This window comes from Chelonoidis abingdonii, chromosome 1 (assembly GCF_003597395.2).
Source record: "Chelonoidis abingdonii isolate Lonesome George chromosome 1, CheloAbing_2.0, whole genome shotgun sequence".
NCBI lineage: Eukaryota > Metazoa > Chordata > Testudines > Testudinidae > Chelonoidis > Chelonoidis abingdonii.
This window is the reverse complement of record NC_133769.1, coordinates 207855089-207868612: the sequence shown is the minus strand read 5'-3', so window position 1 is coordinate 207868612 and position 13524 is coordinate 207855089. Positions and strand designations below refer to the sequence as shown.

Here is a 13524-nt window from a genome sequence, read left to right as displayed (position 1 = left end):
CAGCCTACTTAATTAGTGATTTACTACACCAGAGGTGGGCAAACTATGGCCCACAGGCCATGTCCAGCCCGCCGGACCATCCTGCCCAGCCCTTGTTCTCCTGGCCTGGGAGGCTAGCTCCTGGCCCCTCCCCCATTGTTCCTTCTTCCTCTCATCTACACCGTCGTGCGGGCAGCACTCTGGGCAGCAAGGTTGCGCACTCCTGCAGGGCAGCGCAGCGCAGCGCAGCCGTGTGGCTGTCTCTGGCCATGTGGCACAGCTGCCAGACATGCTGCTTTGAGCAGCATGGTAAAGGGGATGGGAGTGGGGTGGTTGGATTGGGGACAGGGAGCAGGGGGCGGTTGGATGGGGTGAGGGTTCCGGGGGGCAATCAGGGACAGGGAACGGGGGGTGGTTGGATAAGCATGGGAGTCCCAGGGGGCCTGTCAGGGGGCAGAGATGTGGATAGGGGTGAGGGAAGTCAGGGAGCAGGGTGGGGTTGGATGGGGGTATAGTCCTGGGGGGGTTGGATAAGGGGCTAGGGGTCCCAGGAGGGAGCAGTCAGGGGACAAGGAGCCGGGGGGAGGTTGGATGGGTTGAGGAATTCCGAGGGGGGCAGTCAGGGGGCAGGAAGTGGGAGGGGTTGGATAGGGGCAGGGGCCAGGCTGTTTGAGGAGGCATAGCCTTCCCTACCTGGTTCACAATACAGTTTTGCAACCCCAATGTGGCCCTCGGGACAAAGTTTGCCCATCCCTGCACTACACCCTGTACAATCAGTGCTCCAGAATCTACACTTGCTGTCTGAAGGCTTTCTGGGTGGAGTTAAGGGTGCTGGGTTTTGACCAACAAAACCCTAAGTGGCCTTAGATCCCTAAATAATTCAGAAACTGCTTCTCATCCTGTTTCAATACCTGCCATAGTTGGTCTGCAGAGATGCTCAAACCAGGCCTCCCTAGTTGCTGAAAATCACAAAGGTGATTGCTGGCAGAGTGTTCCTCTCTTCTGGAGTGTTCTCCCACACTTGAAACAAAAGAGCCCCAATCTGCTGAGTGGGCTGCCTGGCTCAGCAGTGCAAGGGACCGTCCTGAGAAGGGAGTGCTGTTTGAGGGCTGATATCCACTGAGGGTGAGGTTTTGTTTTATTCTGTACTGTACAGTTTGCTACTCCTTACTTACACTTTGGGGATTTGTTCATGGGACTTATGCTTAACTGTCGGGGTGCTGAAACTTTAAAGATAGGCACACTGTGTGATTGAACCAGTTTAAATAAAGTCAAATATTTGATTGAGTAATAAACTAATTTCTAGCTGTGGTCTGGAATTTTCTGAAGAAATGGGGTTTAGCTGGAAAATGCCAATTCATTGAATCTGAAGTGTTTCTCAGAAATTTTCTGGGTTTGACAAACTTCTGATGACCCCTGGGAAGGGTTCTGATGGAACCCGCACCAGACAAGTGGCTTCCTGCCAGCTTACTTGGTAGACTGCTGGGGTCCCCAGGTGTCCAGGGTCTGTGGCTGCAGAGCAGCCTCACTAAGCCATGGAAACCTTTGGAGCCCCAGCTCTAATGGGGCTTGATTTGGGGCTACCAGGTGGCAGGTTTCAGCTCCGAGGCAGGAAATCTAGAAACCCCAGAAGGTCTTAAGGCTTCTAGGCTCTTTTAAGGCTTCTGGGAGCCCTACTGTGGGACTGAGTTTAGGAACTCTGGCTTTCAAGCTCTGAGGCTCCTGGCTTAGCTGTGGCTCCAATAGCTCCTATGCTTCCTCCTCCCTGTCAGCCCTAATCAACTGATGGGGAGCCGAGAGCCAAGAAGTCCTGGGAGTCAAGCCTGAGCAAAAAGCCTCAGACCATGGGCTCTCAGGAGGTCAATTTTCTTTAGAAATTTTCTGAACAAACTTTTCAATTATTTCTAAACAGCTTTTTGTTTTGAAAGAATTGAAATGTTTTCAGAATTTTGGATTTTCCCACAAAATGGAAATTCTACCTTTTGACCAGCTCTGCCATATATGTCCAGTGCTACGCTATGCACCTGATGGTCTACTGCACCATTGCTTCAAATGCTGCTGCCACACATCTGCTGCAGTGCAGAACAGCACAAAGGGTTTAATTACATCACTTATCTACTCTACACTGACTTTATTTTATGGTAAAATATGATACCTGGGGCCCTCTTGACCTCTGAACTTGCCCTTGATTCATATGTCTTATGATGTCTAAATAAATACTTGATGCCAGATTGGATTCATCAAAGGGAAAAATGGGAAAATATTTTTGTATTTTTAAAAGTTTTATTAATTTAGGTCTGAATTCTTCCTTACATAATCAAATGTAAGGATAGGATTTGGCCCTTAATGTATAAAATGAAGGCAACATAAATTAGAATGCTGATAAATAATCACTAACTGAGTAATGTAATATTTTTTCAATAGAGCTAGTATTAGATTTCAATAGCTTTACAAATTTGATGCACACAGAAATTGTACTATTTAAATATTTGTGTATGTATAGTTTGTCATCTATAAATATTGAAATTCAACTATTACTAGAACTGTTGCTTATCTACTTCTGATATTTTGATTGCTGTAATTTCCTTTTACATTCCAATGCTAAATTAGTTGCAGAATGTGTTGTATAACTCCTTACCCAAACTGACAAAGGACTGTTACTCTCTACACAAACCTGCAATGGTCAAATCTCGTGAAATGCAGTTCAAATAATCTGTAGAAGGTTGAATACTCGTCTAAATCTTTTCAGGCTCCTTCTTCAATTTCTTGTTTACTCTCCTTTCTTTTTCATGATTTTACAATGACCCTCAGAACTTTCTCCATCCTTAGAAACATGCTGTGGGCTCACAGCTCTAGGCATCTGTTCCTCCCTCCCTGCAGTATTTGTGTATAGGCTCTAGACCACTCACTTGCCTCTTCGTTATTTTACAGCAGAAGGAAATTAGGTCTACAATTCATCTATTGTAGAAGAAACTATGAGAGTTAGAATGGAATTTGAAGAACAAATAGACAAGAACATAAAAACAAAGAAATGCTAGTGTATTCAGTGGAACATGAAAGACAGCATATTTAAAATGAATAAAAGGAAATACACAACTCAGTTAGCCTCAATTATGTGGCAATGAGTTTCATGGAGTTGGAGAAAAATGGGATTCAAAAAGGGGTTGGACAATATAGGGATAACATGAATATTTGAGTGGTCATAGCAAGAATCAAAAAAAGTAATGAACAGTTGTGGAGGGGATCTATAGCCTCATGATTCAGAGCATAAACCAATAATTAACAAGAGTTAGGGGGAAACTTTCCCTGGGGCAGATTACCCCATAACTGCTCTCTGCAGGGTTTCTTTCATCTTCCCCAAAACAGCTGGTACTGATCATTGTTGGAGACAGGATTTAAACTACAACTAGATGGACCTCTCCACTGGCCTGAATCGCCATAGTAATTCCTATGTCTAGCTCTCTCTCACGTTACTATGACACCCTCTGCAGACACTGAGTGACCTCACCTTCCTTTTGCCTTTGATCCCACTGTATAATCAGCAGTTATAGCAGCCCCTATTGTGTCTCGCCTAGTATGGTGTGAACTCTAGAGCAAGAGACACCTGTAGACACCAGCAATACGGATCAAGCGGAAAAATTATTAGACTGGCTGGCCTTGTCATAAGACCTTCAAATACAGAGTACATGTAGGGACATTGGACTCATGACTAACACGCCTTGCCTGACTATACTCACAAGTTTGAACCATGAGAGACTGATTCAGAAAGATTTGGAGAGCCTGGATGGACGTCTGGTCCCCCTTTGTCCCAAGAGCGAACAACCCCCAAAACAAAGAGCACAAGCAAAGACCCCTCCACCAAGATTTGAAAGTATCTTGTCCCCTTATTGGTCTTCTGGTCAGGTGTCAGCCAGGTTTACTGAGCTTCTTAACCCTTTATAGGTAAAAGAGGCATTAACCCTTAACTATCTGTTTATGACACAGGGAGACAGGATAATTACTGGATTATACTTATCAAAACGGACGGTTATTAGACCCAGTCTAACACTGTAAACAGGTTCTGGTTTAGGAGAGAAAGTTAAAGTCCAGTCTGGATTCATACCAGCTTCAGGGCCCTGCAACTTGCTCCACATAGGCAGACCTCCTGAAACTCTTCAGTGGATGTTTTTGTGAGTGCTGGGGTCTGCCTACGCAGAACAATTTGCAGGAGCAGGGCCTAAATGTGTTTACTTGTATCTGTAGCATATTGTGCTCTGTGCTGGGAAATGTAGATTGACTTCTTCAAATCAGCTTTAGATCCAATTTTTAAAATAAATAAATAAGTTTGTTGTTTTCTGAAAATGTAGGAGTTCGTTCCAACATCTGTCTGATCTTCTTATCCTTTGCTTGTATTCATAGTCTTTCCTATTTCAAGCTTTCATCTCTTTGTTTTCACCCTTTCTCTGACTGCTTTCATCAGTTACCTCCTTCTCCTCTGTCCAGTGCCATCAGGTGTGGTCTCACTGCTGCTCTCCTGACTAAGCCCCCATATTTTCTGTTTTAATATTTAACAAGTTTTAAGGTACAACAACATATAATTATACTTTCCCCTCTTATCTCAGTTTCAGTTAATTTTTGGTACCTCATCTGTTCTGTTGTTCAGCAAATTATTTTTTTCTATGAAGCATAGTAGAAATAGCTCTTTAATGAAAGATATTATCCCATTCTGGATTTTTTTTTTCTGCAGTATGCATCCAAACAGCTTGTCCATTGTGGTCAGCAACAAAATACATCTGGATCTTCTGTTTGTGTGTATATTATATCGTTACAATTACTTTCCAGGGATTCTTTTTGATATGTGCATGTGGCTTCCATTAAGATGAATGTGTACTAGATGCTACTTTAAAGTGAAGCATTATTGTACAGGCAGATGGATGAAAAGTTAGTCAGGAGTATTGAAAGTTGCTACAGGGGATACCATGCAACTGGAATAGGTGATATTTTCTTAAAGGCGTATCATAACATCTAGTCTGCATCCAGTTCACCTGCATAGCATTTTGGTTTAAATTGTGCATGGAAAAGTTAGGCTCTGTGTAAGGCACCAAACTTAATGTCTGATAATCTTCTCTATTTTATGACGCTGACCATTTGGTATATACCTCTTCATCCTAAATCAGAAACCTACTGGTTATACCTGACCGTCTGTTGAGATGCAGCATAGCATATTAAGAGCTAGTGGTTGTACAGTACATTTATTACTGTGAGTGTCTTGTCTTTGGAGATGAATATTAAAATATGTTAAACAATATTTCAGTTCTAATTATAGAGAATAGCTCTTATAGTTAAATGAACAATGGTGACTTCCACATCTTTTTTTTTCATTCTCTATCCTGTTAACTATCAGTTTTGTTCCCTACTTTAAAGTGTGGCTATAATTAGAAATCTGACTATTTAGAAACAGCACTGTCTTCTTCCTGTATGTGTTCAATTCATATCTGTTTGCTTTGCTAAAAAATATAAAATCAAGTTTTGACTATGGCTGAACCAATCGTGAAGGCTCTGTTTCCTATGTGTTACTCTGAACCAGCACCTGTAATATCTGTTTGCCTGGGCTCGCTGTAAGCCATTCCCTTTCAGTCTTCTAGAAGATGCAGATTCCTAAACCTACAAGATCCCTTCAACCTGCCTCCTGAGATTTCCCCAGAAATCCCTCTCCACTTAGCTTTGCCGTCTTTTAGGTGGACAATCTGCTTTTCCTGCTACCTAATGGGTCTAGAGGATCTCTTCCACTGAGATCTTGTGGGGATGCCAGACCAAACCTCATCTTTCTTTGTAGGGGTCACCATGAAGGGTCACTTGTTCCAACCCATTATGGTCTTCAAAGAAGTATCACGAAACAACTTATTCCTTCCTTATCACCTACCCCGTTAGTGGGCAGGAGAAGTAAGGAAACCTTCCCTTTTACACAGCCAACCAACATAAGATTGAGCAGCAGAAGTAGATAGCACCATATCAAGATTAGCTTTGTAGTTGCTAGGGGTTCTTTATACCCAACATAAGATAATACATTTTTTCAGATAAAGGCTAATATTGAACTCTCTGGCAGATAGTTATTCTGGTCTGATACACAGTAGATACCTTTTTAAAACTTGCCAGTTACCCTGGATAACTTTACTTCAATTTTTACAGAATTCAAGCTGTAGTGAAGTGCAAATGCAGATAATAATGTGACGTTACCTATTTGTCTAAGGTAGAACTGGCTAGTTTTTAGGGTAAATACTATATGTATATTAAATGCAAAAATATATAATGCACTGGTATGGTCGTACAGTTAAAAAAAATCCCAATTTCTAGAAATGTAGAAGTAAAGCTTTCCACTGCCATGTTCTCAAATACAGAACAGTAGGGAGATGCTGCTGTATTAGAGGTCTCATACTATGGATGAAACAGAGTGAGTTTCCTTCTGCTTATTTCTGGTTTTCTGGGTAAAAGGTAATGATCTCCTGGCTTTCCTTCATAAAAGAATAGGGGGATAACTGCCTGTTCTGGCCAGCATTTACCCTCTCAGTATAACAAGATCTATTGCCCAAGGCCAGGGGGAGCTATTGCTGAGCAAACTATAGTTGACATGTTAGCCTTAAACAGTCTCTCTTCTAAACGTATCCAACTCTTTTTACTAGCGCTGGTCAAATAATTTTTTCTACAAATTTCTTGTTACTTTTTAAGAAACTGTGATTTTTTTTCATTAATTGCTCAGTTCTTCTCATTTCATTGTTTGATATACTTCAGAGATGAAAAATACATAAAAGCAAATTCTATTTATAAATGCTAACAGCCTTTGCCAGACAGCAAATTCTAGTTACTGAAAGTTTCACTGAAGTAAATTACTGCTAGTATTTGACTGGTCTTAGCAAGAATACTGGATCAGCAATGGGAAAGGTGATCTAATTCGCTTCTTTCCAGACTAATGGTAATCTTGCTGGCGATTAACTCCTTTGCTTTGTGTTTTGAGATCCATAGCTTTTTGGTTGTTTTATTCTGACAAAACACAGAAACAAATTGTCCTATCCTATATTAGGATCCATTTGCTCTAGTTACCTCCATCAACTGTCATAACAGTTCAAAATTGATTGTGATTTATATGTTTTACAAAAAGAAATTACTTAAAGGAGCAGAAAAGTCCTGAGCATCACTATCATACTACTAAGCTGTAGGAGTAAAATTGGGATATGTGCAGTAATATTTTCTTAGCTGTTAAATGCCCATTTGTCTGTTTTATCTTGCAGTTTTCAGTGAAGATCTACATGCCAGCCTGTATTTTGTCAATGCATCTTTGCAAGAGGTAGTGTTTGCTAGCACCACAGGGACACTGGTGCCCTGTCCTGCAGCAGGGATCCCTCCTGTGACACTCAGATGGTACCTAGCAACGGGCGAGGAGATCTATGATGTCCCAGGGATCCGCCACGTCCACCCCAATGGCACTCTCCAAATTTTCCCCTTCCCTCCTTCAAGCTTTAATAACTTAATCCATGATAACACTTACTATTGCACAGCTGAAAATCCTTCAGGGAAAATCAGAAGTCAGGATGTTCACATTAAGGCCGGTAAGTATGGTTCTTTACTTCATGACTTCAAGTTGGGCTGGAGGGGAGACCATGTATTTCTGGATAAAAAGTAGTAGCCATTGTGAACTGGAGCAAAGACGGTGGGTCTAGAAGGCAATCCCTAGAGTTCTTAATGAAATCAACTGAAACTATATTGGTTTAGCCTATTTTTATAAAAGAGAAGTTAAAAGTCCCGTCCCAAAGTCCATCAATCAAATGAGTTTCTGAAAGATGCCAAGATTCCCAGCTGAACAGTTAGAGATGGGCCATTCATCAGAACCTATTTACTCTTCAGGGAGTTGGGGATGGGGGAATAGGGACTCGCCCTGCACTGTTTGTTTGGGGTGGGGTGGGGCGGGGGCTGGAGAATGGCTAATAGATACAATTTTTGCATAACAAAATCTTCCTCTTATTTTGCCTGTCTTTAGTTGTGATCTGGTTTTGTGACTCAACAGAGATGAACATGTGCATTGAGATATAATAATAAAATGGTATTGTAAATATATAGGAATCGCTTTATGTTTAACTTAAAGTATGCAAAGGATTTTTTGTATTGTGGACATAGCAGTTTGGCAACTATTTTCTGAGTTGACTGAATAGAAAGGGGTGGCACCTAAAAAGGGAGAATTGATTTTAAATGTAATTAGACTTAAATCTATTACCACTATTCTACTAGTGCACAGAACTCTGAACCTAGTATCTAGACATTTTAATTAATCAAAATTTTAATTAAAAAAAATTCTGGGGACAGATCTTCAGCAGGTAGAAATTGTCAAAGAGCACCAGTAACTTCAGTTTACACCAGCTTAATCACCAGTTTACATCAGCATAATTTATACCATCTGAGGATCTGTCGCCTAGAGTATCTGCAGTCCAGTAGCTATATTAAAGAAATTGCAAACCATGCACAAATATGGCGCTTTGGGGTTATAGCTCTTCTTAAGATTCTCTGTTTGCAAACAAGGAAAAGCCAGATAGTGAAGTGCATTATGCCAGTTAATAGTTTCTACTTCCTGACTTTCAGTCTTACTAATGCTAAATATGACTTCAAAGACATGAAAAGTGATCATTAGAAGATACAAAGAAAAACTGACATCAAGAAATTAATGAAATGCACTATCCAAAACATACAGTCTACAAAAATGCATTCATTTTCTGTGCAGAATATACTTTTTTTTGAGTTTTATTGAATCTGTAGACAAGAGATTTGATCTTTTTAGGGAGAGATGTCGTCATATCAGCTTCCCTGTGGATTTGCCAGTGCATCTCAGTCTTTACTTCCTTGCAGTTCTTTCCTTGAGCTTCTTTTAAGTAGAAACTCTAAAGTGTTGGGTAGTTTCCTCATAAAATTTTGCATGCTAATGATGCTTAAAGATTCAAATATTAGTTGCTTATTCTTTTGTGGATATACTAATGTGACTGCCTAAAGAAGACTGTATCTTGAAACCTTGCTAACTGAGGCTCTGATCAAGCAATGAGGTTCATGTAGCTCCAGGGACCTATGAAGCAGCTGAAAATACCTCCATTGTACTCCCAATCATGTACCAGTATATAGGTGTATATAAGAAGTAATTATGAAAATAGGTACTTGAATGTGAAAGCCATTTTCCTGTTCCCTCTGTGGCTTGTGGGATCACCAAGACACCACCTTAGAATCTAAGGATAGTCTATGGCACAAAAGACAGCAATTTTGCTAATAAACATCAATAGCATAAGCAAAGGAAAGAAGGGAATAACTATAGCCTCTGCAAAGTGTGCCTGCAGCTTCTGCACAGCCATATTCCACCCTTTCTCCCCACTGTCAAAACAATTATCCCTCCAGATAACAGCCCAGCCCATCTAGGCCTGCATACAGGGCTTGGATCACAAATCTACCCTCCTTCTCACCAACAAATATCAAGAGCATTGGAGCTGCCATTGAGCCTGATACCAAGCTATCTCCATCATTCAGTCTCAGTCCCAGGGATACGCCCAATCCCACAATTCTGGGAGATATATACCCCTCCCTGCGATCCCTACAGAAACTGGACAATATTTGCAATGTATAGGAACTGGGTGATATCCCTATAAATAGTTTTGGAGCCCTCTAGTGGGCCTTCCTATTTTTAATTGCAGAAGCCATCAGAACCCTGCCAGAGTAGCAGTGTGTACAGATTGCAAGACCTTGTATATTTGTATATAGTTAGTAAACATGGTTATTTGGAACCCAGCTACCAGTGGAGCCCCTGCGTATTATGTTATGAAGAGAGCAAAGAGATGACAAAATGTAACTTCTGGCAAAGACTACACAGTCCCCCAAAAGTTCTAACACAAAATGCTGGATCATATGGAAGCCTGAATATGATTCTGGCTTGGCCACAGCAGAAAAGAGAATGCAGCGAAAAGTCAACATAAAAGCTCTCTCTATTTGGTAATTAAATGCAGTCCTGAGGAAAGGACCAACAACTGGGCCTAAGCCTTACCCCATAGCAGGTAGAGAGGAAAACTGCTGCAAGCAGCATGAAAGCTGGAATGGCCTTTTGCTTCCCGCAGCGCTGCATAAAGTGGGTGCAGTGCCCTCCTTCCCAGCCAATCAGAGGATTTCTTAAAGCTAGACATGTGACTAATGGAATAGTCTAACACAAAGCTAGTTCGTGATTGGTGAGGAGAGGCAACGAATCCCTGGCATCCATCCTGGGAAATCCCTGGAAGAAAACTTAGCCTGTCCACGGGCTATCCTGTGGATTTTTGTGGATGGTGGAGGTGCTCAAAGGAGATGGTTGAGCTGAAAATTTTTTGGCTTTGCATGTAATGTAGCTAAACTCTCTGGGCAGATCCTTACAGGGGATAGATGGAGGTAGGTCCATCTTGCTTTCAAGTTGTTGTTTTCCCAAGCAACTGTGAAAGCTAGAGACTTTTTTTTTTCCCCATGAAAGATGAGTCTCATGCAATCAAATGACTCTGTGATCTGGGGCTTTAAGAAAAACAGCAGAAATCACAAGGGTCATGATAAAATCATGAGGTTTAGCAACATTGTGGATGCATTAAACAAAGAAGTTAGTGCATATACACAAACAAGGACTGTCTCATGCAGTTTTGAACTGAATAATTACTTGTGATCTATCTCAACTCCTTGGATATTGCAGATTCCGAAGATTAATAGTTTGGTTTGGAAATCTGATGACCATGTGCCTTTCCCTTTCCATATGCTAAAATGTCAAGGTCCAGATACTGTAAGTCTCCCTAGCAAGGGATCAGGGAGGGATAGGTTAGTGGTTTGAGCATTGGCCTGCTAAATCCAGGGTTGTGAGTTCAATTCTTGAGGGGGCCACTAGGGATCTGGGACAAAAATCAGTACTTAGTCATGCTAGTGAAGGCAGGGGGCTGGACTCAATGACCTTTCAGGGTCCCTTCCAGTTCTAGGCAATAGGTATATCTCCAATTTTTATTATAAATTAGTTCTGCTTCTGTCACCTGATTTACAGGTGTTTGTGTACATTTGCTTCTTGGAAAAATTGCCCTGGAAGTGGCTTTTTTAATGACATGACATGTTTTTGTAACTGTACAAGTAGTTCAGAAAAAATGTGAGCCATCTTGCACTAGCCCTGTTCATAATATTGTGTCATGATACCTTCTCAAAATAGCCCATGCTCTGCGAGCTATCCCTGGAGCATTAGTGGTAGGAGACAGTTAGCCACATAAAGGAGATCCTTGTGCTTTGCAAGCCCTTCACTGGAGCATGGAAAGAAGATGGTAACTGGCTTCTTTCACATGCGAAGAGGTGTTCCAAGGTTGCTACTGTTAAGAGAACATATGCTTCTGACAATCCAGCAAGTCTGTGATCAGAGTTAGTGACTTTGCCTCATTAATTATAATCAGGAATATATTTTTAGACTAATGATGTCTTAATACTTAATTTTGATTTATTTTATTTTTAGACCTGTTAACCTTTAAACTACATAATTGTCTATGCAGATTGTAAAACTTAAAAAAAAACAACACTTTCCTGTTCATGAGCTAGTGGTTGCACTGTAATTTGAAACCCTTCACTATTTGTACATGCTTAACTTACAATTTGAATCTGGCCAGACACACTTTTTTTTGAGGAGCAGTTGTAAAGAGGTCACCATTTTATAAGTCCATGGCTTCTTTATTCCAGAAATATACCTCTAAATACTGGAAAGCAAATACAGCTACATCCACTTAGAGCGAATGTGCTTATACTTAAATTTTGCTCTGTGAATTTTTTTGTTTAGTTTTTTTGTTTTGTTTTGCAGTGGAAGTAGAGAAAGTTTCTATACAATGGTCCCATAGCACTATTGACATGATTACCTAAGGGCACTGAAATTATTCTCATTGGTAATGATGACTAGTAGACTTGCGTGGCCGCATTGCCTCTTGCTCATCTCTTTGTATTCACTGAAACTGGCCTACCCCTTCTCCAACACCTCTTTTGTAGCTGCATTCTTTTAGTGGTCTCTTCTCACACAGCCCGGATATGAAGCAATAGTGGTATTGAGCTCCTACTGTCTCACTCATGCCACTTTTCACCTTTTCCACTTCTGAACTGTACTCCATCAGACATTAATCTCTATCTCCTTCTCCTGTTAGTTACTGTCTCAGGCTTCTCATCTCTTTTTCATTGATTACAGTGCATGGATTTCCTCTTCTCCTCTTTATCTTCCACCCCTTACCCCAAAAATGCTTAGCTGTTGTATTGACCTGGTAGATGCTGTTGCCTCTTCCACTTTCTACCATCTTCCTTTGACCTTCATCTCTGGATCAATTCTCCAAGCTGCCAGCTGGGTCACTAGTACTATTCCCACTAATATACCTCACTATCAGAGTTTCCCTTTTGTGATCACTACCTTATTTCTTTCAGCATTGCCCACTCCACCTCCGCCCTCACTTTTCTGCTCAACCTTTGAGACCTTCAGTCTATTAACACGCTTCACTTCTCTGCAAATCTGAGCACCCTCCTTCCTTCCCTCTCACGCACCTCTGTTGAGTCCACAGTTAGCACCTTCAACTCTTCTCACTCTCCTCCATCCTAAATTTCTCTCTCTCATCCTTCTGGATGTCCCACTTATCTTCACACCAAGAGAAGATTGAAAGCTTAATTCAACGGAACCACCATATGGGAATCTCCCACCAGTATTGGGGGAGCCTGTGCTTGTTCTGACAAAGTAGAACACCCCGCTTCTGAAGGAAGTGTGGTATAAGAACCTAAAGAAGCTGGCATGAGACAGAGCATCATTTTTTCCATGTGGAGACTGTTTCCCTTGGGAAATGATTTTACCCTTACACCCAGAATTAACTAGAGGATGAACACTGAAATGTTATAGGGTATAGTATACTACTGGAGTAAGCAAGAGGATCTTGGCGTTCTTTCAGGGAGACCCTTCAGATCAGCAGTGTAAAATTATCACAGATTTACCAGCCAAGACACAAAATTTACTTTCTTACCTTGCCATTAGGATGAAGGAAGTCTAATAATATTTTACTTGCCTGCCTAATTTGTCTTTATCCTGAGTGAATTGTGCAAGATCAATGCAAGAACTGGAGCAGGGCATGATCCCACCATTTTGGGTTTGTGGCTTTGACTAAGTCTGCTGTAAGGCATGTGAAAGTGAAAGGAGTGATGGTCATGAGCTCATCTTCTGACTTCCTGTATAAAGGCTGAGGAAATGTGTTGTTTCAGTCCTTGGGGAAATGATACCCACCTGTCTTTCCAGACAGGACTTCTTTCTATTTAATTCTACCTTGGCTTTACCATCTCACTCATTAACAAAAACTCACTATTCTTCCATTTTAGTTTTACGGGAACCCTACACAGTCCGTGTGGAGGACCAGAAAGCCATGAGAGGCAATGTAGCGGTCTTCAAGTGCATTATCCCCTCCTCTGTGGAGGCGTACATCACTGTTGTCTCTTGGGAGAAAGACACAGTCTCACTTGTCTCAGGTAGGCTTTAATGGCTTTCTT

The 13524-nt window shown here is 41.3% G+C and overlaps 1 protein-coding gene across 3 annotated transcripts in view; it reads left to right on the top strand.

Moving 5' to 3' along the window:
- The window catches only part of DSCAM (DS cell adhesion molecule), a 665984-nt gene that overhangs the window by 88407 nt on the left and 564053 nt on the right, over positions 1-13524 (top strand). For all 3 annotated transcript variants that reach the window (XM_075073839.1, XM_032791676.2, XM_032791679.2), the window contains exons 2-3: positions 7245-7562; positions 13357-13503. In XM_075073839.1, the coding sequence (XP_074929940.1) occupies positions 7245-7562; positions 13357-13503 (465 nt within the window). The remainder of the gene's footprint in view (positions 1-7244; positions 7563-13356; positions 13504-13524) is intronic.